This window comes from Episyrphus balteatus, chromosome 3, assembly GCF_945859705.1.
Source record: "Episyrphus balteatus chromosome 3, idEpiBalt1.1, whole genome shotgun sequence".
NCBI classification, from domain to species: Eukaryota; Metazoa; Arthropoda; class Insecta; order Diptera; family Syrphidae; genus Episyrphus; species Episyrphus balteatus.
The window spans coordinates 113,342,537-113,366,093 of record NC_079136.1 but is presented as its reverse complement, the minus strand read 5'-3'; the positions used below and the strand labels follow the sequence as shown (position 1 = coordinate 113,366,093).

The window sequence follows — 23,557 nt, the reverse complement described above, 5'->3', positions numbered from 1 at the left end:
AGTAGTATTAATAAAAACAGGTAGTCTATTTATTTTCTTATACGTAAAGTCCACGTGGACTGACTTGAATTCGTTAAGCGCTATTCGCCATGTTTGTGTCCATTCATTGACATTATTAAGAGCATTTTGCAATTTACTTGTCGATTCGTTAATTTTTTTGCCTACTGCAAGTATTGCGGTGTCGTCAGCAAAAGTAGCTACAATTGTGTTTTGTGTTTGAAGTATATCGCGTGTGAATAGAAGGTACAGAATGGGACCTAAGACACTACCTTGTGGTACCCCAGCCACTATTTCCCTAAAGTCTGAGTAATCATTTCCGTGTCTAACGCGGAAAATTCTGTTCTCTAGATATTCTCTAAGAATGGTAAAGAGTCCTTCAGGTAGGACTTGTCTTAATTTAAATTTGAGACCCTCGTGCCATACTTTATCAAAAGCTTGAGACACATCTAAAAAGACCGCTGAACAAATTTTCTTTTCTTCAAGAGCTTTCTCAATGACATCGGTGATTCTATGTTCTTGATCAATCGTCGAGTGCTTGCTTCTAAAGCCGAACTGGTGTTCAGGTACACCCAGAGAAAAAACGCATAGTAATTTTTAATCCGTTCTACATTGAATCAATGGTGAAAAATATATTCATTCATTTTCTAAAAATCGTCCTATGCTTAAGTTACAGTTTGTCACATCAATTTTTATAAGTGAGATGGCACAGTGGTAAAGCACAAGCTTGTCAACCCAGGTATAGCAGGTTCGATCCTAAGCGGATGCCAGTTTTACTTTTTTTTATTTTTTTTAATGTGTGAACAACTTAGATTTAAAGTGTGCTACTTTGATTCAATCATTTTCCACTTTAGGCTAAAAATGTAGTGATTTTCCATTGATTCAAAGTGGTTTCGATTGATTTTACGTTGTTTTTTGGCTCAGTGTATAAGACCTCTTTCTTCTATTATTGGCTGAAGACGCTGAAGAAATATTCTCTCAAAGACCTTCGACACTACAGGAAGAAGTGTAATGGGCCTGTACGATTTCTTTTCGTGAGATGGTTTTCCAGGTTTCAATACCATAATATAAATAATATAAATATAACTCACTCTGGCATCTCTATTGCTTCAGTTATACTTCTTTTGTTCTCATTTTTTTTTAAAGACAAGAACCTCATCAAAAAAATGTTGATTTAAGTCTATATCAAAAAAATGCCCTCATAAGTAAACACATACCTATTTCAAATAAGAAAAAACTTCAACCCTCTTGAGGCGCCATCTAGTGTCAAAATATAAATCTGAAAAAATTTGGGGATTTTTTTTATTATTTAGACACAGTTTTTCTTCTTAGGAACTTGATTCAAAAATAACGAACGCCCTATTGTATATACTTTCATCTTTTCCATTATAACTTCTAAACTACTTATCCTACTTCAAAAAAATAGGTATAGGTTGAAATCGTTTTGTCCGTGCGACAGTTATAAGCTATATGACATTGCATCAAAATTAATATGGCGGTCTCTTAGAAACAAATCATGAGCTATTTAGTTTTTCTTAATGTAGCTATTGGATTTGAATTTTCTTTGTTGACTAATAGTCCTAGCAACTGACAGCTCTGAGTCATTTCTGTGTGCTTTAGTTTGTACGAATTAACGGGATTTACAATTTTCTTCCGAGTTCGAAAGACTAAGGTGAAAGGCATTTCTCCATAGAAATTCTACTTTTGGAGGTTTTTGTCCACCACTGAAATAAAAAGATTTTTTTAAGGTTACTGACTCTTTTCATTGGGTGTCGCATTGATTACATGTCGTGACAAAAAAAAAATTCAACAATTTCTTAAATGTTGATTGAAAACTTACCTATTTTTCATTGATGGCAAAATATTATAAATGGCAAAGACCAATAAATCTTGAAAATTGTTTCCTATTGTGATAAAATTTTTCTAAACATCAAAAGAGTCACCATGTTTAACGAAAATTAAATACAAAATATTTATGATCTCAATTTATTTGTTTTGTGATCATTGAGTACCTATATCCGCCTTCCTAACATCACTGCCATCTGGAACATTTTCATTTTCAAAACCTTTTTCCAGTTGGATGTTGAAATCTAAGGGTAAACATCCATTATTCAAACACAGTGTTCCCGCCGTCAATCGTATATTTAACATTGAAAAAGCACATAGCGGACAATTGAAACATAATTTCGCTCAATTTTATTATTATTTTTTTTCTGTTGGTAAAAGAATGAAGATCGAGGGCAGGTACCATGTGTGAATGGCAAAAGTCGTCTCTCAAAAAGTCATCCTCCGAAACGATTTTATTTTGTGAGGTGTGAACGATGCCAAAAGGCACACATCCTCCTACGTGAGTTTCCGAAACAAAAACAAAAAAAAAAAATCACTTAAGACTCCATCACTGTGCAATAAATTGTGTCCGTGTGAATCAGTAAACGCGCCATAGCGCGCAAATGGTGGCTGCATGGGTGTCTAGCTGTTCAATTGAAAAAAAAAGAAAATTCAAGTAACCAAAGACAGTTTCCAGAAAATAAAGAAAGAAACAAAAACTGAAAAGAGGCACCAGATGAAGGTGAAACCAAATAAGACACCAAGGAAAAACATTTTAATATGAGGGTCTTTCGAGGTACGTACTCCTCTCTCTGCTGCCAACACATACTCTGCTATATTGAAACATAAATTTTTAATAATAGCAGACTTCCTTTCTCTTGGAAGCACCAGTACCAGCCTTAAGGTCGCTACTCAATTGCCAAGCCAACAAAAATAATACAAATAAAAAAATTCAACAAAATTGCAAAGAAAAACCGCGAAGAAAGAAAAATCGTGAACATCATAATATGAAAGAAGAAAAAAAACGAATCAAGAGTCCTTATATAGAAGAAGTGAAATAAAAGAACAAAAAAAAAAAAATAAATATAAACATAATTTTCCATCGGAGTCAAGGTATTAAATTTTATTTATCGTTTAAATAAAACATTAAATTTTTGGTAGCGCGCCTTCATGTAGGCAATTTTTTTTATCTTTCTTCTTTTTAACGTGTCATCGTTGTCGTTGTTGTCGTCATCTTGATTTTGTTTTTGCTTCTTGTGTCCTGCCACAAAATTAGATGATGTGGCACTGTCAGGTGATATCAGTTTATGGTAATGTTTTTCCTTTGACAATTTCTCAAGGGACTAGTTTTGTCTGGCGATAAGTTGTTCCTTTTTGTCTTCGTTATGTTGTGTTGCATACTTTTGGGGTCATTTTATGTAATAGGTACATTCAAATTGGTAAAGCGAAACGATCAAGATCGAAATTGGTGATGAATAGTTATGGATACTTGAATTCAACTAACAAAAGACAGGATGCCAATAAAAGAATATTGTTGAAAAGTTATTTTTTTTTCATGGGATTGGTTCTTAAGGAATATAAATGATGAAAAGGATGTACTGAAAACTGATATAATTTTGAGAGACATGCCGTTTTTCAAAATTGCTCAGACCCTAAGACCTCTTTTAAGATGCGAATTTATGTCTTTATAACGAATTGAGACTTTCTGTAGCCAAAAGAATGAGCCTAAGACCTCTTTCACGATGCAGATTTTTGGCAGAAAAGAGTCTTCGTAGCGAGTTCGGACTTTACGCAACAAATTATTACGCCGAAACTTATGACCTTAAAACCTCTTTTAAGAGCAGAATTTATGAAAGGAAATAGTCCTCATGACGAATTAGACTTCACGTAGCAAAAAGAATGACCCTAAGACCTCTTTTATGATGCGAATTTATGAAAGAAAAAAGTATCTTAATATTTAAAAACTTAGTGCAAATCCAAATTTAACTGCTAGACAAACCTACATCAAATCCAAAAGATTTATTAGTACCTAACTCACAATCAAAAATGGTCGTGCAGAAGGACATTTATTCGTCTTTGTTATTTTACCATACACTATAGAAAACACTCCCCGACACATATTCCTTTAGTATCCTCAAAATAAATCTTACAGAGTTTTGAATGAAAACTATATAGAAAAAACAAGGACACCACACACCCTCTGCAGTAAGAATTGTTAACAACTTTCTTTTCCACACCATATAGACTCCTTAGCCATTACCACCGCCGTCGCCGTCGCCGTCGCCGCCAATAAAATGAAACAAACAAAACTGCAGCCATTAAAGGACTGCAAATATCTTTCATACACACATACATGTCATGTCCTTGCAATTTGCACAATCGACAAGCAATACAAAAATGCAAAGCAAAGTACATACACCAACAAAAAAAAAAGTCAAAAAAATAAAAAAAAAATTTCCAGAAAAGGAAACATAAAAGAAAATTACAGCTAAAACCAAAGAAAAAGGACCTACACACATACATATATTTTTGTTTGTAGTTACATTATTAAGCTAGGCGGTGGCGCTGCCGCAAGGATAAGCTAAACAAATTTTCAAAAACCTTATTCGCACTCCCCACCAATTTCCTTGTATAATATATAATCGTCATTTATATTCTGGGAGCTTCTTATGTTGCTCCTTTTAAGGACCTTTCACCATCATCATCACCACACACAGAGCCAACAAAAAGCGCGCGATGACTTTCTTCGTGTGAGAGGCTTTTGCAAAGTGGATATAATGGACTTTCCTTTGTAAGGTACCGAGCGTCTTAGTACCGAGCGGTGTGCGATAAAGCAACGGATTCCCCTTTTTTAATCCTTTGATGACGATGATGATGACTTTCACAGGTCGACTCTGTGTGATTACTCTTTTCTTCATTTTGAGAAATCCTTTTTTCGCTTTCACGATTTTCCAAGCAAACATGTACATGAGCGCCAAGTCGAAGCGTTCTATAAAATTATTTAAATCGTTCGTTGGTGGCGGCGGCGACAATTTCGAGGACACAAGGAACTAAGGACTCTGAGACGACGAATACGAATACACGAAACCAATTTACTGCCTCCTCAAAGTAATACTCTCTGTCTCTTCAAAAACTTCACCACCTTCATACCACTTTTGCTTTCGCTCGCATAATGGTGACAATTTAGGGCGCATTTTTGCAAGACCTTTTGTGGGTTTTGTGTTGTTTTTTTTTTTTTTGTGTATATCCTTGAATGAATAAAGTGGTGCTGCAAGTCAAATTCTTGGGTGGCATAATTAGTCACAAGTTTGTGTTAACAGAAGAAAACTTCCAGGTCTTTGATGTTTTTGGGTAGATTGCAACACTTTTCTTTTTGGTAAAAGACTCCATCAAGTCAATGCCCTAGACATAAGAATAAACCTACTAAATGCTTGAGGGTAGAACCAAGGTAGTAAGGTGAGACTTTTTCACCTCATTTTTCTCGATGTTTCTTTTGTTTTTAGTAAAGCTTCTGAAGAATAAATCGTTTTTACGACATAAATGGTGTTTAAACGACACAGTAACGTGAGATTTTAATGCGTGTAGGTATAAGTATATGTCTGAAAGCAACTAGTCTTCATGCTTAAGACCTCTTTTGAGATGCCAATTTTTGAAAGAAAAAAGTCTTCATGATGAAGTAGGACTTCACGAAGCAAAAGGTACGACCTCAAGACCTCTTTTAAGATGCCAATTTTTGAAAGAAAAATTTCTTCATGATGAAGTAGGACTTCACGAAGCAAAAAGTATGACCTTAAGACCTCTTTTAACATGCCAATTTTTGAAAGTAAAAAGTCTTCATGATGAAGTAGGTCTTAACGAAGCAAAAATGACCTTAAGACCTCTTTTAAGATGCCAATTTTTGAAAGAAAAAAGTCTTCATGATGAAGTAGGTCTTAACGAAGCAAAAAGTATGACCTTAAGACCTCTTTTAAGATGCCAATTTTTGAAAGTAAAAAGTCTCAGGTTTACTTTAATATTAATCAGAAAAACCAGCTTCCTCTTAAAGTACCTCACGAGAATTATTTAAAATTTTCAATAAAAAGGCACAAAGAAGAGGTCTTCTGGTTCAGTTAAATGTAATAAATAAATATTCCTGAGGAAATGGATTCTGGAGAAGAACTCGCTATCAAAAGCTTTAAGAATTGGTAATCCGTTTTTTGCTTTTTCATCATTTTTCATGAAAAGAAAACTAAACTAAAACGAAAAAGGAACTATGTTCTGCGAATTTTTAATCGGACACATTTCGCCAGGAGTTTTCATTCAGAAAAGTACTGAATATTTGTCAAGAATTGATTTTATCAACAATTCTCTAAAATATTTTCTATACTGTCATACATTTCTTTTAAATAAAATTCACCGCGATATTAAAACCGAATTCTGCTAGAATGAACGTTTTTACAAATTTCCAAGGAAAAATTTCTATCTCCCCCAATTCCAAATGAATAGTTACATATTCTCAGAAATGTTATTGGCGATAGTTGCCTTCCCTATAGATTTCGTATCAAAGTGTTCGAAACAAAAACCGCAACAACAACAGCTTCCCAAATAACTCTTAGACATTGCAATTTCCAGCAAATTAAACCAGAACCATTCTTTAGACGCACATCATTTCTAATTAACATTTCAATCATCAGTTATTTCCAGTTTTCCGTATATAAAGAGGCAAAGGCACCCAATTACACACTTCTTGCAACAAGCTTCAAAAAATTATGCCCTCTACCTACATATCACAACTTTGCTATACCTACCGAAAATTCTCAACCAAACCAATATAACCCAAAAATCGTAGGAGAAGATATGATGATGATGTTGACCAACAGAATCAACTCACTCACTGAAGGAGCACACACACATGCGAAACCATTATCATCATCTTTCCAACCACATGCCAACATTTATTGTCAACAAAAATATTTTACCCTTCGACTGATGAGCTCCGAATGTGGTATAAGGTATAGGCAGCCATATCACTTTTGTCGTCATCAGCAACTCTTCCGTCCATCGCATGGCATCGGTCGGTAACGTCTATGACCATTAGAACGCATGACGTACCTACGAAATCATCAATCAATCAGTCAATCAAGTGTGCGATTCTGGGTAGTAGACATGCATGAGGTTTTCCTTAGGTATATGTTGCATATGGATGGATTCCGTGTGCTAGTTCATCGAATCCTTTGAATGTTTTGTTACTCTCTGCTTAGGATCATCATCATCACTAGAAGTTGTTCAATGATGGCAATATTCGTTCAATATTAGCAAAAGAAAAGATAGAAAGAGAGTAAACATAATATTGAAGCAAGGATGCAAAGGACATAAGGAAAACAGGTATAATAACCAATATAGTCCTTTGCTGGTGACAGATGGTAGCTTGGTATAAATGTTCATAGAAGTGGATATATGGACTGCAGTAATTTCATCACTAAGGATACCATCACTTGACAAAAGAATTACACTTTAAATCCTTTTTCAAGCATTTTTTTTTTTTAATAATAATGAAATATCAGTTTTATGTAAGCTTGAAACTTTGACCAACTCTATATTATGTAGCTCTTAAGTTTGTTTAATCTCAAAAAAATTGAATTTATTTTAATTAAAAACTGTTCTTGCACGATAATGTTATAAAACAACACACGCATCCTTGTTACTTTGCCCATATACGAGTACATTCAGTTTTTCAAACTTTTCGTTTTTTTTATGAATTTTTTTTTTGTAATGAAAAAGCTTTTGCAACAGAATAAAAGTTTGCTCATAATCCAAAATCACCTCTTACAGTTGTTATGTACCAACACACACACATACACCCACGGAATATGATGTAAAGGATTAGTCTTATTTTTATTAAGTTTTTGCACAGAGCAAGGAGTATTATTTTTTATATATTTTTTTTTACAGTCGAGAATTGCTCACATTCCGGGGAAAGATTAATTTTATATTCAAGCAAAATATAACGAATCATTACGTAAAAAAAAGGTCCAAATATAAAAAAATTGTAAAAATAATGATGTATTAGTCAGTTACTTCTGCCATTTTGAATTATCTCGCTTACAATTTTTTTTTTTTTACAAGGAATTTCATAACAGGAATGTACGTGTGAATTTTTTTATCTCGCAGTTTTTTAATTTGTGAATTAGTTCGAAAGATCAGAACTTCGCAAAATTTTTTGCGTGTATTTAAGTTAAAAAAAACAATTTGCAAAACGACGTATCATTTTATAAATTTTTTTTTGTTACGATTTTATTCTTATACTGTCCAAGTTAAAAAAGAGTTATAAAATTATTCGAATAATTTATAATTGAAGATAAAAGTTACTATATGAAAAATTGCAAAAAAAAATTGTTTCGCAAAGTTGTGAGCAGAGCGAAATACAAGCTTGCAAAGTTAAAAAATTTAAAATAAATTTGTGTAAAACTATTTTATTAATCAAGAAATTATGATAATTGTTAGGCGCGAAATCATTGTAAAAGATTCAAATACATAAATAAATGAAAACGAAATGAATTGTTGCGAAGTAAAAAAAAGATAATTTGCAAAATTTTATTAGTTTGCAAGAATAAAATTCGCTTTTGAGTTGGCATCCTTTTAATTTCCTGAGCGAAAGTGTGTTTTTTTTTTTTTTTTTTTTTAAGAAATGATGAAATTCGGAATTACTACTCACATAGGTACTACATATAGGTACCACTGGGACAAAAACGTTTAGTTTATAAGAATATAAGCAGACTATAAAAATATTTTAGGTGAAAGGGTGTTTTTTTTTTAGGAAATAAGGGAAATCCGCAATAAAATCAATGATATAAAAGGTACCCTTACGAAATTTACTAAAAATGTTGTCTTTCCAAACTTTTTTTTATGTGAAAGGGTGTTTTTTTTAGGTTCAGAGAAAGTGTAGGTATATTGTAAAAACTATGTTATAATAGTTGTACCCTATCGAAATTCAGCAATTAAGTTACTTTTGAAATTGGAAACAAAAATCTATAATGTGAATGTCTATAAGAATATTATGGTTTAAAGGGTGTTTTTTGTTTAGTGAAAACAATATTAATGAGCCACTCTAGTGAAATATGGCAAAAATGTTGTTGAATAAAGAGCTTTCATACAAAACTTTGGGTGAAAGGGTGTTTTTTTTTCGAAGTGACAGTAAAATCTGTAACTATCCAAAAACGTCAATGATGCATTTTATATATTTTGTTTCGATGACAAATTGATTGTTTATACTTAAATTTTTAGAATTTATAAAAGAATCATTGGCTTTTTGGGACCAATCAAACATCCTTCCACCCAATTTTATAAGCAAACATGAGGTTGACAATTTTTTTTTAATTTTCAGATTTTTTTGTTCTATTTTACTTGTACTAAATAAACGGCCGAACTAGGAAAATCAATGGATAACATGACAAATCTACAAGCAAATCTCAACCAAGTCTTTGCCTGCAGGAGCTTTATTGGATTTTAGTTTGAATATAACTTCCTTCACTTCTGCGTGGTTGGGAGTTGTAATAGTTAGTTATAAAACAGAATTGGGTCATCGCCATTATAGAGAAATGCAGAATTGATTCGATTTGATGTTTCCACTCAGATTTTAGCCGCATTTTCGTTTGGGGTACTAAGCACTCAAAATTCTTGTAAAGAAAATTTAATTGTACGTAAAATTTGATCAATTCCCTTCAATTCAATTTTTCATAGATCTTTGAGGAAGTCTTCCATTTGAAAATGACAAATACAATCGAATTATAACCTAAAGTGCCCTTAACTATTAACAAATTGATCCAAAGAAGACTCTAATATATTTTAAGTTCAAATCAGCAAGTAATTTATGAAATTAAATATTGATTTATGTTTACTGTCTTAATTTTGTTTATATCCGATTATCCGAGTGTGTGTGTGTCCCTTCTGTGTTATTATATTTCAATCAGAATTTATATCTAATGACCCCTCTCGAATGGCAAATATTTATCCAACTCTGATAGGTTAACCCGATAAAAGCTTGCCTTCCTCCATTATTAAGTTGTATACCTCAACAATTTTATATACGCGCACCCTATAACCGAACATTAATATGCTCATAGTTCAAACTTTCTTCTTTAACTTCTTGGCTCTCACTTACTCTCTCTTTCTCTCTCTTTTCATTTCTGTCTATTAAACATATCGATTGTAACAACACAATTATAATGCATACTCCATTGGTTTTGAAAGAACTATTTTGTGTCCTGAGGGACTTTCTGTAACAAATATATGTATGGACATATACAAAAAAATATAACCGTACATGCTGTGTATGCACAGGTATAACAAGTAACTGAAGAAAACAAAAAAAAAAAATAACAACAGAAAACCGAAAACCCTTAAGATGAATGTGCCATAAGCGACATTGCATCGTTAACTTAAACAAACTCATGTTTTACATTCTAAAGAAAAGTCTAGAGGAAGAGCGAGGGGCTGTATAAAGGATAACAGGGTGAAGTTTATACTCTCGTGTCGGTCATCCTTCCCGTTCAACGGTGCAATTTTGTGAGTGTGTGTGTGTGTGCATCTAATGCATTCTTAATTGAAGTTTGCCGTATTCGTTCCGTTCATTATACACAACAAGTAATAATAACCAGAGACGTGTTCAGTTGGTTTGAGGAGGTAAAAGGATGCCCTTAAGGACTTTTTATATAGCACAGAACTGAAAATGTTTATCCTTAATAAATCAATTTTCTAAGGGATAATTAGTCGAGTCGCAGTTGGCTTCATAACGTAATAATCTTCATTAGAATATAATGTACATATGAGAAAAATAGTTCTCTAACTAAATGGCGCCCAACGTTCACTAATACTCGGAATATGTCTAATTAAAAAAAAAAAATTAAAACGCATTTGTTTATCGCAAGAGAAATTCACTATTGCATTTATCGCTTAGCAACCATTTTTTTTCAAAAAATTAAAAAGAAAAAAAGCTGATTTTTTTCATGATTTTTCTTTCTTAATCTCTTCGCTTTCATCTCTGTTAGTTAGTTTTTTTTTCTGTGTTTAAAATTGTTGGCTTTTTCTATCTATCCCTTCCGCTTGGGTATTTTAATCCACTCATTAATACACACAGCTTATTTGATTATTGAATTACCGTGGGTAACCGCTGAAGAGCTAAAGTTTTTTTTTTCCTTTCCTCTTGTCCTTCCTTCAATCGCAGGATTTAATTCAATTAACTTTTTTTTTTTTCTTTTTCTATTTTTTTTAATTTGCAAAAGCTTATGATTATAAAAAGTAAACTATAAGGCCAAAAAAAAAATATTAAATTAAAGCGTTAATGACAAAGAAGACGATGAAGTACAGAGCGAGAGAGGAGAAGGAGGGCAGGAGAAAAGTTATAGCTCAAAGAAAAAAAAAAGAAAAGTTTTACTTTTTAAAGGGTATTTATTAGTGGTTGTGATGCTTACCCTCCATCAGGCAGATTAATATTTAAGAAATATACCAAAAAAAAAAGAAAAGTGAATAGATGATTCAGCAGAATTAAGTTAGGGATGATTTTGGGTTCGGATTACACTTTTTTATTTAAGTTAGATACTTAAAAAAAGTCCTAGAAAAAAACAGATTTAAAAAAACATAAACCACATAATAAAATTGATTTTTTTTTAGTTGGGTTTAACTTTGAAAGTAATCAAAACTATGAGAAAGTTTAACATCTATAAAGTTGAAAAATGTTTAGTATTAGCTTGAATTTATCTTTTAATTATGTAGTATTAAATTCAAGTAAATTGTTCGAATTCTTGGAGTTCAAAAAAGCATATAATCTTCTAATTTTCGAATAATGCTAGTAAGTCCGATCCGATATTTCTATATTCAGTAACTTTATTCATCAGGCAGTCCTCAACATAAAAAAAAACTCCAGTTTATCTTACAGTCAGGTTAATCCAATGTTATTTGTATAGGATAAACTCCAGTATTTCTTAGTAGCAACTTAGACAGCATCTATGAATATTGTCCATTGTAAATGAGATATGTAGAATTTCAAAAAAATAGCACAGCATTAAACAAATTGTATGGGACTTTTCAGTACAAATTTGTTTTTGAAAATCGACGTCAAGAAAAGACCTCAAGGTGGACAGATGATATAAATTTGAATTTTTGAAAAAAAGTAATTTAGGGGACATTGAATTTTTCAGTACACTGTGGTGTATGCGTAACTTTTTTTTTGGGGTTTTTTCAAAATATGTATTTTGATTATCTCCTAAACATAGGGTGTCCAAAATATAATTTTTGGTTTGTATTTATGTACTTCTCGAGGTGGACAAACGATGGCCGTTTGAATTAAAACAAATTTTTTTTTACTTGCGATATAATTACTATATATCAAGTTATGCATTCGTACAAAAAAAAAAAGTTGATAATATTTTTCCATGACATTACGATGGTAGACAATGCCAAAAAAGTGGGTCCCAGAAGTCCGTCTGTCTGTCTGTCTGTCGGTATAAGAACCTACAGCCTAAACGGGTGGACCGATTAATGTCAAACTTGGTATGTAGCGTTATTTGGCGACTCTCCAGAGGGGTTTTTGGAATTAATTTTTTTGGACCAAAAATAACGGTACTTGTCATATACCTATTTTAGTAAAATTGAAATATCTCGAAAACGGCTCTAACGATTTTGTTTAAGAAATTCAAATGTTAGTTTTAAGCTAAGGTGTATCTTTTAATGAAAAAATTTTTTTTTGAAAATCATTATTAACGGTATCTTTTTGTGAAGAAGCATTTCTATAATTTAAATATAAACAAAAAAATAAAATTTTCCAAAAAATAGTTTTTGGATATAAAAAAAAATTTTGAAAATTTTTTTTTGAAAAATCAAATTTTCGAAAACGGGACATTGAATTTTTTTGAAATTTTGTTTTAAGATGCGGATTAGTAATTTCTACAAAATGGCATACCAATTTTATTTTAAAACTTTTTTTCCAAAAAATTATTTATAAAAAAACTAGTTTTTTAAAAAACTGCTAACGATTTTGAAATTTTTTTTTCTAAAAATGCACCTTAATATATCAATCAACACTGCGTTCTTGTTTTGGAGGGCAATTTGATTTTAGATTTTATTTTATTTTTTTTTTAACGAATTTTATTTTTTTTTTTCCAAATTTCTATATAAAAAGTCTTAAAAATTTAAGCAACTTTAACTCTAAGAGCAAGTTCGTGCGACCCAGTCGTGCATTTTATTTAAATCTCCTAAGCGTAGGATGGACAAAAGATAATTTTTGGTATATGTAAAGAACTCAAGTTGAACATTTTTTGGGGTTTTCAATTTTTCAGTGCAAAATTTGTTTTTTGAATTGAAAATGATAATATTTGGTATGTATGGACAAACGATTGCAATCAGTTTTATACTTTCATATATCTCAAAATTTGACCGTTTTTCAGACTTTCTTTAAAAAATAAAAAGATTTTGCTCTAATTTTTTTGATATTTTTGGGTGGAAAACACGGACAAAAAATGGACAAACGAATTAGCTTAGTTTGGTTCAAACATTTTTAGGTCTCAATTCTGTCTTCATGTAGCTCCCTAGAGGACAAATTGAAATGTCTTTTTTTGACCAAAACTAACGATACCTATTATGGGTCTAATGATTTTCATCAAAGATTTGTAGAAAGTACTATAAACATGTCCCCGCCATAGAACGGTTTTTTTATTTCTGAATTTCTCGTAAAAAAGTCGATTTCAACAAAATTTTTATACAGAAAGTATTTAGTAATACCTAATAATTAAAAATTCTACAAAATTTTCAAAAAATACATTTTTTGATATTTTAAAAATACATACATAGGTATATATCAATTTTTTGAAAACGGTTTAGTGAATTTTATCAAAATTTCGTTTGTATGTGTTGAATGATATTTTATTTTTTTTTTTAATCTTAGTAAATTTGTATAGGCACCTACAAACATTTATTATTGATCATTTTTTAATTATTTTTTTTAAAACGAGTTTCAATTTATTTTTCCTAAAAAATCTTTTTTTTTACAAAACATTTTAAGTTACTTATGAAATTCCATTTTTGTCTAATAATGTCTATTCACAAAAAGCGTATTTTGTAATTTTAAAAACCAAAACGGATATAGCGAGAATTTGTAATCCATTGAAGTTAGATAATTTTTTTAATTACTAACATAAACAAAAAAGAATATCATAAAAATCGGTGATGTTTCGATCCGGTTCCAAAGTAATTTGCTTTTTACTTGCTCTATAGGGCAAGTATTGGTTTCGTGTCGAAAAAAAAAATTGAGGTTTTAATCAAAACCAACATTACGATGATGGAGAATTCCGAAAAAGTGGGTCTCGCAATTCCGTCCGTGCGTCTGTGCGTCTGTGCGTCTGTGCGTCTGTGCGTCTGTGCGTCCATCTGTACACATTTCTACTGGCTAAACGGGTGGTCGGATTTTCTTCAAATTTGGTACAGATGATTTTTATAGAATTTCGAAAGTTGGTTTTTTTTTGTTTTTTTATATCTCGTTTATATCGTATACCTCCCATACAAAAAAATACGATATTGCAAATTTCTCGAAAACGGCTCTAACGATTTTGATTAAACTTTGCAGACTTAATATTCAAGGCAATTGCAATAATACTGCATTTTTAGATTTTCTCAAAAAAGTCTAAAAAGTGTACCTCCCATACAAATTTTTCAGTTCAAACCAAATAACTCGAAAACGGCTCTAACGATTTTGATTAAACTTTGCAAACGTAATATTCAAAGCAATTGCAATAATACTGCATTTTAAGTTTTTCTCAAAAAAGTCAAAAAAGTGTACCTCCCATACAAATTTTTCAGTTCAAACCAATTAACACGAAAACGGCTCTAACGATTTTGATTAAACTTTGCAGACGTAATATTCAAGGCAATTGCAATAATACTGCATTTTTAGATTATCTCAAAAAAGTCAAAAAAGTGTACCTCCCATACAAATTTTTCAGTTCAAACCAATTAACACGAAAACGGCTCTAACGATTTTGATTAAACTTTGCAGACTTAATATTCAAGGCAATTGCAATAATACTGCATTTTTAGATTTTCTCAAAAAAGTCTAAAAAGTGTACCTCCCATACAAATTTTTCAGTTCAAACCAAATAACTCGAAAACGGCTCTAACGATTTTGATTAAACTTTGCAGACGTAATATTCAAAACAATTGCAATAATACTGCATTTTTAGTTTTTCTCAAAAAAGTCTAAAAAGTGTACCTACCTCCCATACAAATTTTTCAAATTGTACCAAATAACTCGAAAACGGCTCTAATGTAATATACAATATAATTGCAATATAACTGCATTTTTTTTTCTTCAAAAAAGTCAAACACAAAAAAAATTCAGCAAAATCTGTCCTAAATGTCGGCTCTTCCCTTTTATGAACCAAATTTTTCTAAAAATTATATAACCCACATTTCTTAAAACCTACAACTTAGCTTATATTTTTTTTAACACTCAAAATAAAATTTTAGGTCTTTCCACGTTACCCAGGAGGTAGACCCTTCACGCGTTTTTTTTACCGAGGTTTCCCCGGTAGGCATAGTCCTCATGTTGTAATGTAAGAAATACGGTTATGAACAAAAAATGTATGCAAAATGAATGTAACATTATAATAAAGAAAAAAAAAAACAATTATAAAAGAAGAACTATGAAAACCTAACCAAAACCTATTCGATCATCTCACCATATTAATTATTCTTGTGGAAATATAAAGTAAATTGGTTTATGATCTGAGAAGAAGCTTTCATACACTCCACACTCTAGTGGATGTATGTTTGAAAATATGACATCAATTTGGGTATTGTTGTCTGTAGTAACTGTATTGTTAGGTAGTGCGGATCTAAGATTCCATTCCGTCAAAGTTTCATGGAGAAATGTGTTCGGCTTATTTCTTAAATTGATGTTAAAATCTCCCAACAGAACGATTTTTCCAAGTAATTTGTGTCTTATTTCATTCATAAAATCTTTGAATTGTTCCCTAAAGTCTTCAAATGAAGCCGAAGGAGATTTATAACCTGCGATAACTAAAACTTCACCTAATTCAAATGAGAGCAAATCAATATGAGTTTTCTTTGTCGAATCTATAATTATTTGTATTGTAGCCGATTTGATGCTCTTTGTGTCAATTGATAAGGTTTCCTTTACAAAACACATTAATCCTCTGGGCTTACGCTTTTTATAATCCTGATCTGACCTATAAATTAGTTTAAATCCCGGTATATTCAAAGAATCTGAATAAAGTGTTTGAGTTTCGGAAAAAACTAAAACATCACAATTTGAGTACCAGTGATCGGCTATAACGCAATTTATGTTCTTTTTAAGAGAACGAGCATTTTGGTAAGCAACAATTAAGCCGGTTTTTTGGTCAAAATTTTTAAACGACAAATTCATTTTACAATCATTTCTAAGACGTCTTAACTCATCCAAAATCAAATTTTCTTCGGCTGTAGCATTTGGTGGTGAGAAATTACCAATTATAAAAAGCCCTGTCAAAGATGTTACTCTACTTAACGCAACGTACATCATAGATCTTCTGATTTTTTTCGATTTTCTCAGATCGATGCACACTTTATCGTATGTTTGGCCTTGGCTTTTATGAATTGTTATGGCTTCTGCTGGAACTATTGGAAATTGTTTTCTAAGAATTTGGTATGTGTTAACGGTATTCACATTTATTGAATGAACTTTCCTTTCAATAGGGACCAAGTTGCGGTCTATGTCATTTAATTCTATGAATTTATTTAAGGACTGTCGGGCTTTCAATCCAACTTGAGGATTTGGTGGAAATAAAATCCAAATTTTGTCTACTTCACTCGTATTGGGTTTCATTGAAATGTGCTTGAGTTCACCACAGGCTCCGTTCACCAAACCGTCTTCAACATCTATATTTGCTGTAATCATATATTTTATGTTTTTCTTAAGACGTACTATATTTGAAAGACCCCCTAAATCAGACAACTTTTTCTTCTGAAGTGCTTCCAATGCTCGTTTTTTAATTGCTTCTCCCACTTTTCCAAGCACAGAATCGATGGATGTGGCACTTATTTCTTCACCCGGTGCTTTTGACAGTTTTAAACTATTATACTCATCAACGTCATTATTCGTTGAGTACAATCGAATTACGTCTTCAGGTATAGAAGTGCTATCAACTTCACGACTCTTAACTAGCTGAATATCTTCACTTGTCATTGTTCCCGTAGCAAGATTATTCAGTGCGTTTATAAATAAGGTTTCATTTTGTTGGCGCATGATTTTGGTTAGCTCAAAAATTTTGAAAAGTGCCCATAACGTGTTCGTTTCGGCAAAAACATTTAAGTCGTTATTTTGTGGTGCCTTAAATATAAACGTGTCAAAGACAGGAGGTAACTGGTTCAAGTCTCCAACTAAAATAATGGAAATCCCTCCAAATGGTTCATTTCGGCCCATAACCTGTCGTAGTCTTGTATCTACCCTACTTAGAAGACGACTTCCAACCATTGATATTTCATCAATAATAAGCAATTTAAGATTGATTAACTTTTGTCGTATCGTGTTCGCAATATCACTGGAAAGATTGGGCATGGTCCCTCCGTACTGAGAAACGGGGAGAGCGAAAGCTGTATGAAGTGTCACCCCATTAATCAAAAAAGCAGCTTTTCCTGAGGGAGCAGTTAGCAAAACTTTTATGGAATCTCCAATTGCTCCCGGTCTATTATCAAAATATTTAGTAATTAGTTGGAATATGGAGTTGATTACCGTAGATTTACCGACTCCAGCAGAACCACTTAAGAATATATTAAGAGGCAAACAGTTTTTCGTTTTAAAACAATTATATACATGCATTACAAATTCTCGTTGGTCTTTGTTTAATTTGTTCAGCAGTAAAATCATACGCTCTTGGGAAATTTTGGGTGGACTCACGAAACGATTAACTAAATTTTCCTTTTTATTTTCTACTCCGCCCTGCTCTAAAATATCTATCTGCTCTGGTTCAGGAAGAAAATCTGATGGAGTGCATTCATGCCTTTCGTTGCCTTGTCTTATTTCTTCAAGTGCTTCATCTAAAATATCGTCTTCTACTATGGCATATTTTAATCTATTCGCTTCAACTAATGTTCTATTCCTCAAATAAGCTTCCTTAGAATCGATATTTTCTATTTCCTCGGCCTCATTTCTCCAAGGCATAAATAAAAGTATCTGCTCACGATAATAATTGTGTGGATCCTGTGCCAATTTGTATCTTCTATATCGAATTATCTTAGAATTGTGCCTTAAATGATAGTTATCTTCGTTTTCATTTTCTTCATCATTTTGCCTACGCGAATGTGTGAAATTCGCAACAAAATCTGCTAAGCATAATTCTTCGTGTTTCACAGGCCTTTTTGAATATTTTTTAAAGTCATTTTCGACAAAAATGTCAGTGGAATCAGAGTTAAGGTTCTGAAGAAACTTATTGGACTTTAGCATCATTAATCTACTTTCAATTGGACTTGTATTTATAAAAACATGTCCTCTACTACTTTTCGACAATGGCAAAGATAGTACGTGATATGCAGCTTCTTGAGCAGACATCAAATTGCTGTTGAGAAAAACATTCGCGATATTTCTAAATTTGTCTTTAATATTTTTATGGCCCTGATTAATATCTGATGCAGCATCTCTTAGAAGCTTGGATAAACCAGCATCCACTTTGCTAATGTAGTTCACAATATAATTAGCTATTCCGTATTCCTCCAAGACAAACTGAACATCGATGTTCGACTCAAACAAATTCAAAACGTCCTTATTGTAGGAATTTATTGCAACTTCTAAACTGTTGCGTTTTAAAAATACTTGGGGGTTCTTTAAGGAATTCCTGATCGCATTAATGTATTGGGACTCTGTAATTTTGAGTGAATGCAGTATCTCACCAAAAGGAACAAGGGATGGTTTTTCAAAATAATGTTGCATTTGGGTCCTAATTTTTCCTAAAATAGCTGAAAGTTCTTCTTTTTCTTTACCTACTGGAGTTTCGGGAAGAGGTTCAAGAATTTGGGTTTCTAGCATAACTGGTATAGGGAAGTTAAACCTGCATTTGGTTTTATTTAACTTTCCCTTATTACAAGTATGCGAATGCCTATGGCGAAGGTAGGGTATATAGGGACTAATAGGGTTATCTTCGCACGTGATAAACCTATCAATAAACGAGGTGCATCGCGACTTGCTTTCCTCATCGTTTAATTTATAAACAGGAGCATTTTTGAGCCATAAGAACATGTGCTCATGGGGTGAACCACGCATCTGGAATTCTACTCTTTGATAACTGTCTAGGACTTCAAATTCGTTGAATGGCCCATTTTTGCTTTTTATGTACTTCATAAATTTGGCAACTTTATGGTCAAAATATCTAGCACAAGTAACAGGGTCATTTCTGATAAGCTCAGTTTTTTCGCAGTTTTCTAGTGACATGGCTTCTTCAATACTAAGTGTTTGGTTATTTAATAGTTTTGAAAGAAGTTGGATTAATTCCGGCCAATTCGATTCGGCAGCAGACAGAGTTAAAAAGAGTGTAGGTTTGCCCAATTGGCGAATCATTGCCATTAATTGCATTTTTTTTAACTCCCAGTATGACGGAGATGACGGAATACGGTTTAAAATCCTGTACCCTGCGTCGTGTTGAATAAGGGAATCAACAAAATTTTTCTTTAAAATATTGTCTGCGGTCACTTGATTTGTTCTTTTGCTCTTCCGGAGGCAAATATTAATATTTGAGAGACACGATTGTTCGAGTTTCTTTTTTGCCATGTATAAAATTTTAGTGGGAACACACCCGCGCCTGTCATTTCGCCGAGCGATTGACTTTGCTCTCTCTGAGTAAGATATTTTGTTTGAAGATTCTAAGGGATGCCCACAATAAATTTTAGGAAAACATAGTTCCTCTAAATTTGGGTATAAGTGCCATGGTACTGGAGTCTTCCCTTGACCAGGTGCTATTATTGGAATGCAATCTGCTGCTTCTTTGTTTCTATCAATAACTAAGACCTCATCGTGAATCTCTTGTTGTAAAACCTGATACTCTTCAAATCTTTTGCCCTTATTTGATGTACTAGGTTTTGCTTTCGGTAACCCTTTGAATTCATCCAAATTAATTTCTTCTAACATGCTATCACCTTGTGAAAACCTATCGAGAGAGCCCTGTGGGTTCTGTGCATCATTAGAGTCCACAATGAACTCAACTAATTCATCATACTCCTTGTCATACTGATTAAAGTAAGCTTTATCGATTTGAATGTTGTTTTTTATATAGAGAGGTGTGGTCATGAGGTATTTCAAAGCATCACACACAACTGCTGGTCGAATAGTCTCAAACATATAGTTTGTGGCATGGTCAAGATGTCGCCTGAGTTTTAACTGAATCGTCTTCATATTGTCAAAACGCCGTGGCAGTACCTGCAGCATATCATTCACCTCAACTGAAATATTGACAACGCTTCCTTTCATTCCAAGTTGGGGATTCAGGGCAAAGGGTTTCAAATCGCGAATTTGCATAAAATTGATGAAGGGCGCAACCATTCTTTCTTCAAGAGGAGAAAGTATTTGTATACAATTTGGAATGGGAATAAATTTAAGTCCATTTGTGGTCGCTAATTTTGGAATAACACCTTTTTGGACGTATCTATAACAAGTCTTACATGTCCACGGTGACAAATTACTTCTCAATTTATCTATGCTCTCAACAAATTCTTTTCCAAAATATTTTTTGGAATAATTAGTTTGGTATTTTACAACTGAATGCGCGAAAAATAGCCCTTCACAAAAACAACAAATATGCTCAGGACACATGCTTCTTTCTTTAATAAATCTAAGCTTTGCTTGACAGTCTAAACTGTTTTTCTTTTGCAAGGTATTGTAATATTGTTCTCGAAATTTGTATAAATGATGTTCTCGCTTTTCTTTCCTTTGTTTAGAATTGAGTGCCTTTTCTTTTTGTTTTAATCCAGGGATGCTGCGCCTTGTTTGCATTCTTGTCAATAGTCTTGCATTTTCTTTTTTTTTATAAGTTTCTTTAGTCCTTAAAATCCTTTTCTTAGCTATATCCTTCTTCTTTTCTAATACTCGATTTTCAACTAGGCTACGTCTTGTCTGCATTCTTGTCAATAGTTTCTCATTTTCCCTTTTCTTATAAGTTTCCTCAGTCCTTAAAATCCTTTTCTTAGCTATGTCCTTCTTCTTTTCTAAAATTCGATTTTCAACTAGGCTACGTCTTGTCTGCATTCTTGTCAATAGTTTCTCATTTTCCCTTTTCTTATAAGTTTCCTCAGTCCTTAAAATCCTTTTCTTAGCTATGTCCTTCTTCTTTTCTAAAATTCGATTTTCAACTAGGCTACGTCTTGTCTGCATTCTTGTCAATAGTTTCTCATTTTCCCTTTTCTTATAAGTTTCCTCAGTCCTTAAAATCCTTTTCTTAGCTATGTCCTTCTTCTTTTCTAAAATTCGATTTTCAACTAGGCTACGTCTTGTCTGCATTCTTGTCAATAGTTTCTCATTTTCCCTTTTCTTATAAGTTTCCTCAGTCCTTAAAATCTTTTTCTTAGCTATGTCCTTCTTTTTTTCTAAAATTCGATTTTCAGCTAGACTTCTCCTTGTCTGCATTCTTATTAAAAGACTATCATTTTCCTTATTTTTAAAATCTTTTTGAGATCGCAAGATTTTTTTCCGTTTTACGTCCATTTTTCTTATCGCATGTAGAATTGCTTCATTCTTCCCTTTTCTTGATTCTATTTGGGTTCTCCGTTCTTTTGCTTTAAATGTCTCATTCAAACGTAAAAGTCTTAATCTAGCTTTGTTTTTTTCTAAAATTTGTTTTTGTTTGAATGAAAAACTTTTTCGCTTAACTGTCCACGGAGTTTCATTCTCACAAAATGACTCATACTCTATTTTTAATGGAGTTATACTAAATAGAGGCTTTAGCATTGAATCTAAGGACGATTTAAAGGTTGAAACTAGTTCCTGTATGCTTTTAAACATTAGAAGAACTGCTACACCATTTGTTACAGCGTTAAGATTTTGATCTCTACTATGAGGATCGAACAAACAAATCAAATTTTCGTTCTTTAAAACTGCAACCGACAAATTAGCAACAGTCAAAACACCAAATAATTCGTTGGAAAAAAAACGATTAAGCTCCGTAAAAAAACATTCCGACTCATCAATATAGCCTTGAAAAGGATCTAACTTATATTCTACATGAAAATTGGTATTTTCAACCGAAAAAAATTCAAGAACTTCGTCTGCCGCCAAGTAAAAAGATGACGGCGGCGGTTGGCCAAACCTTTCAACAAAACTGGAAATTGATTGAACATGAAGCTCATGTCCCTGTACCAAAATCTTATCTATGAAATCAGTGTTCCAAGTTGTCACGGATTTAAGTTGGGACATACACAATGCCATCACCGCATTGCTGGTGCACTGAGTATTTCTAAAATTACCGTCAAATATGTCACTGTTCTGACAGAAAGACCCCTTAATACAACTAAAATTGTCATCGTTTTTAGGAATAACGTCGCTACAGACTTTATTTAAGTTTTTATCAGTTTTAGAAAAATTAAATGTTCTATTTTTTTTCCCCTTATTGGTGTTTTGAGATTGTGAAAAATTGTTTTCCATTTCAAATTCAATGTAAAATTTTATCAAAATGTCAAAATCAAATTATGAACAAATTATTTATCTTTCAAAATAACTCACCAATCAATATCTTAACACAATTTGGTCAGTTTCACCGCCTTGCTGGTAGTAGTTTTTTTTTTCTTTAGCTGGATCAAAACAAAGGCACAGTATTTCACAAAACTTTGTTTAAAAAAAAAAATAAGAAATCAAATTGATAAAACTTATGTTTCCCTTTTTGGATATTTAAAAAAAAATAGTATGTTAAATTAATCTTCAATATCTATGTTAGTGGTTAAGGCTTAACACTTCACTTTAAGTACTTAATAAGAAAAAGCAAAATTAAACTTTGTCTTTTACTTCACTTTTCACTAGTTTTAATATTGAGGCACTTTGCTGATATATTGCATTAAAAAATGCAGTTGGTTTTAACACAATTTTTGGATTAGATGTACACTTTTAAAACCTGTGTTTGCACAATTTGTTTTTGTAATTGGTTTTAACACAATTTCTATTATAGAGCACTTCCAAAAACTTTGTCTTTACAAAATATTTTTTTTTTTTTTTTTCAAATCTAAATTTTCTTCCGCACTCGGTCAAAAACGATTGTCAATTGATCAAGTGGTTTTGTTTTTAAAGTAAAAGAAACCAACGCGTAATTTAAGGGTTTTTTATAACTCTTAATAGTTATTTGTGACCAATACATAGAAGAATACATATTTGTATGTACATTTATGAATTACCTAACTTCCTATGCTCATGCAAATAGATAATAGATTGGATACCTTCAAGTTTGGTATTTGGGATTTTCCGAAAATATATTAATGAAAAAGAGTTAAAGACTTTAAAAAACTGTATGCATATACCTACACATGTTTGCAAATAACCGGACATATGTACCTGCTTCACTTAAGGGATTTTCCTACAACTATATGGCAATCTAATCACCTAACCCTAAAAATGTGGAAACTTTTTTACCTGAACTAATTGTAGGATTTTCCCAAAAACATTATCATAATGAACAAATGTTTGTCAATTTAAAGTAAAAGCAACGTTTATGAGTACAATAAAAATTGACTTTATCAAATG

The 23,557-nt window shown here is 32.2% G+C and overlaps 2 protein-coding genes across 12 annotated transcripts in view; one reads left to right on the top strand and one right to left on the bottom strand.

The window, feature by feature from the left end:
• LOC129916500 (tyrosine-protein phosphatase Lar) overlaps window positions 1-23,557 on the top strand; it is a 664,315-nt gene that overhangs the window by 217,628 nt on the left and 423,130 nt on the right. The gene's annotated exons all lie outside the window — the stretch shown is intronic.
• LOC129915194 (uncharacterized) lies at window positions 15,539-21,457 on the bottom strand. The gene has a single exon (XM_055994670.1). It carries the CDS (start codon window positions 21,455-21,457, stop codon window positions 15,539-15,541), a length of 5,919 nt encoding a protein of 1,972 aa, XP_055850645.1.

Coding starts and splice junctions, on each gene's coding strand:
- LOC129915194 (XM_055994670.1), bottom strand. CDS start 21,457: ATGCAGACAAGGAGAAGTCTAGCTGAAAATCGAATTTTAGAAAAAAAG.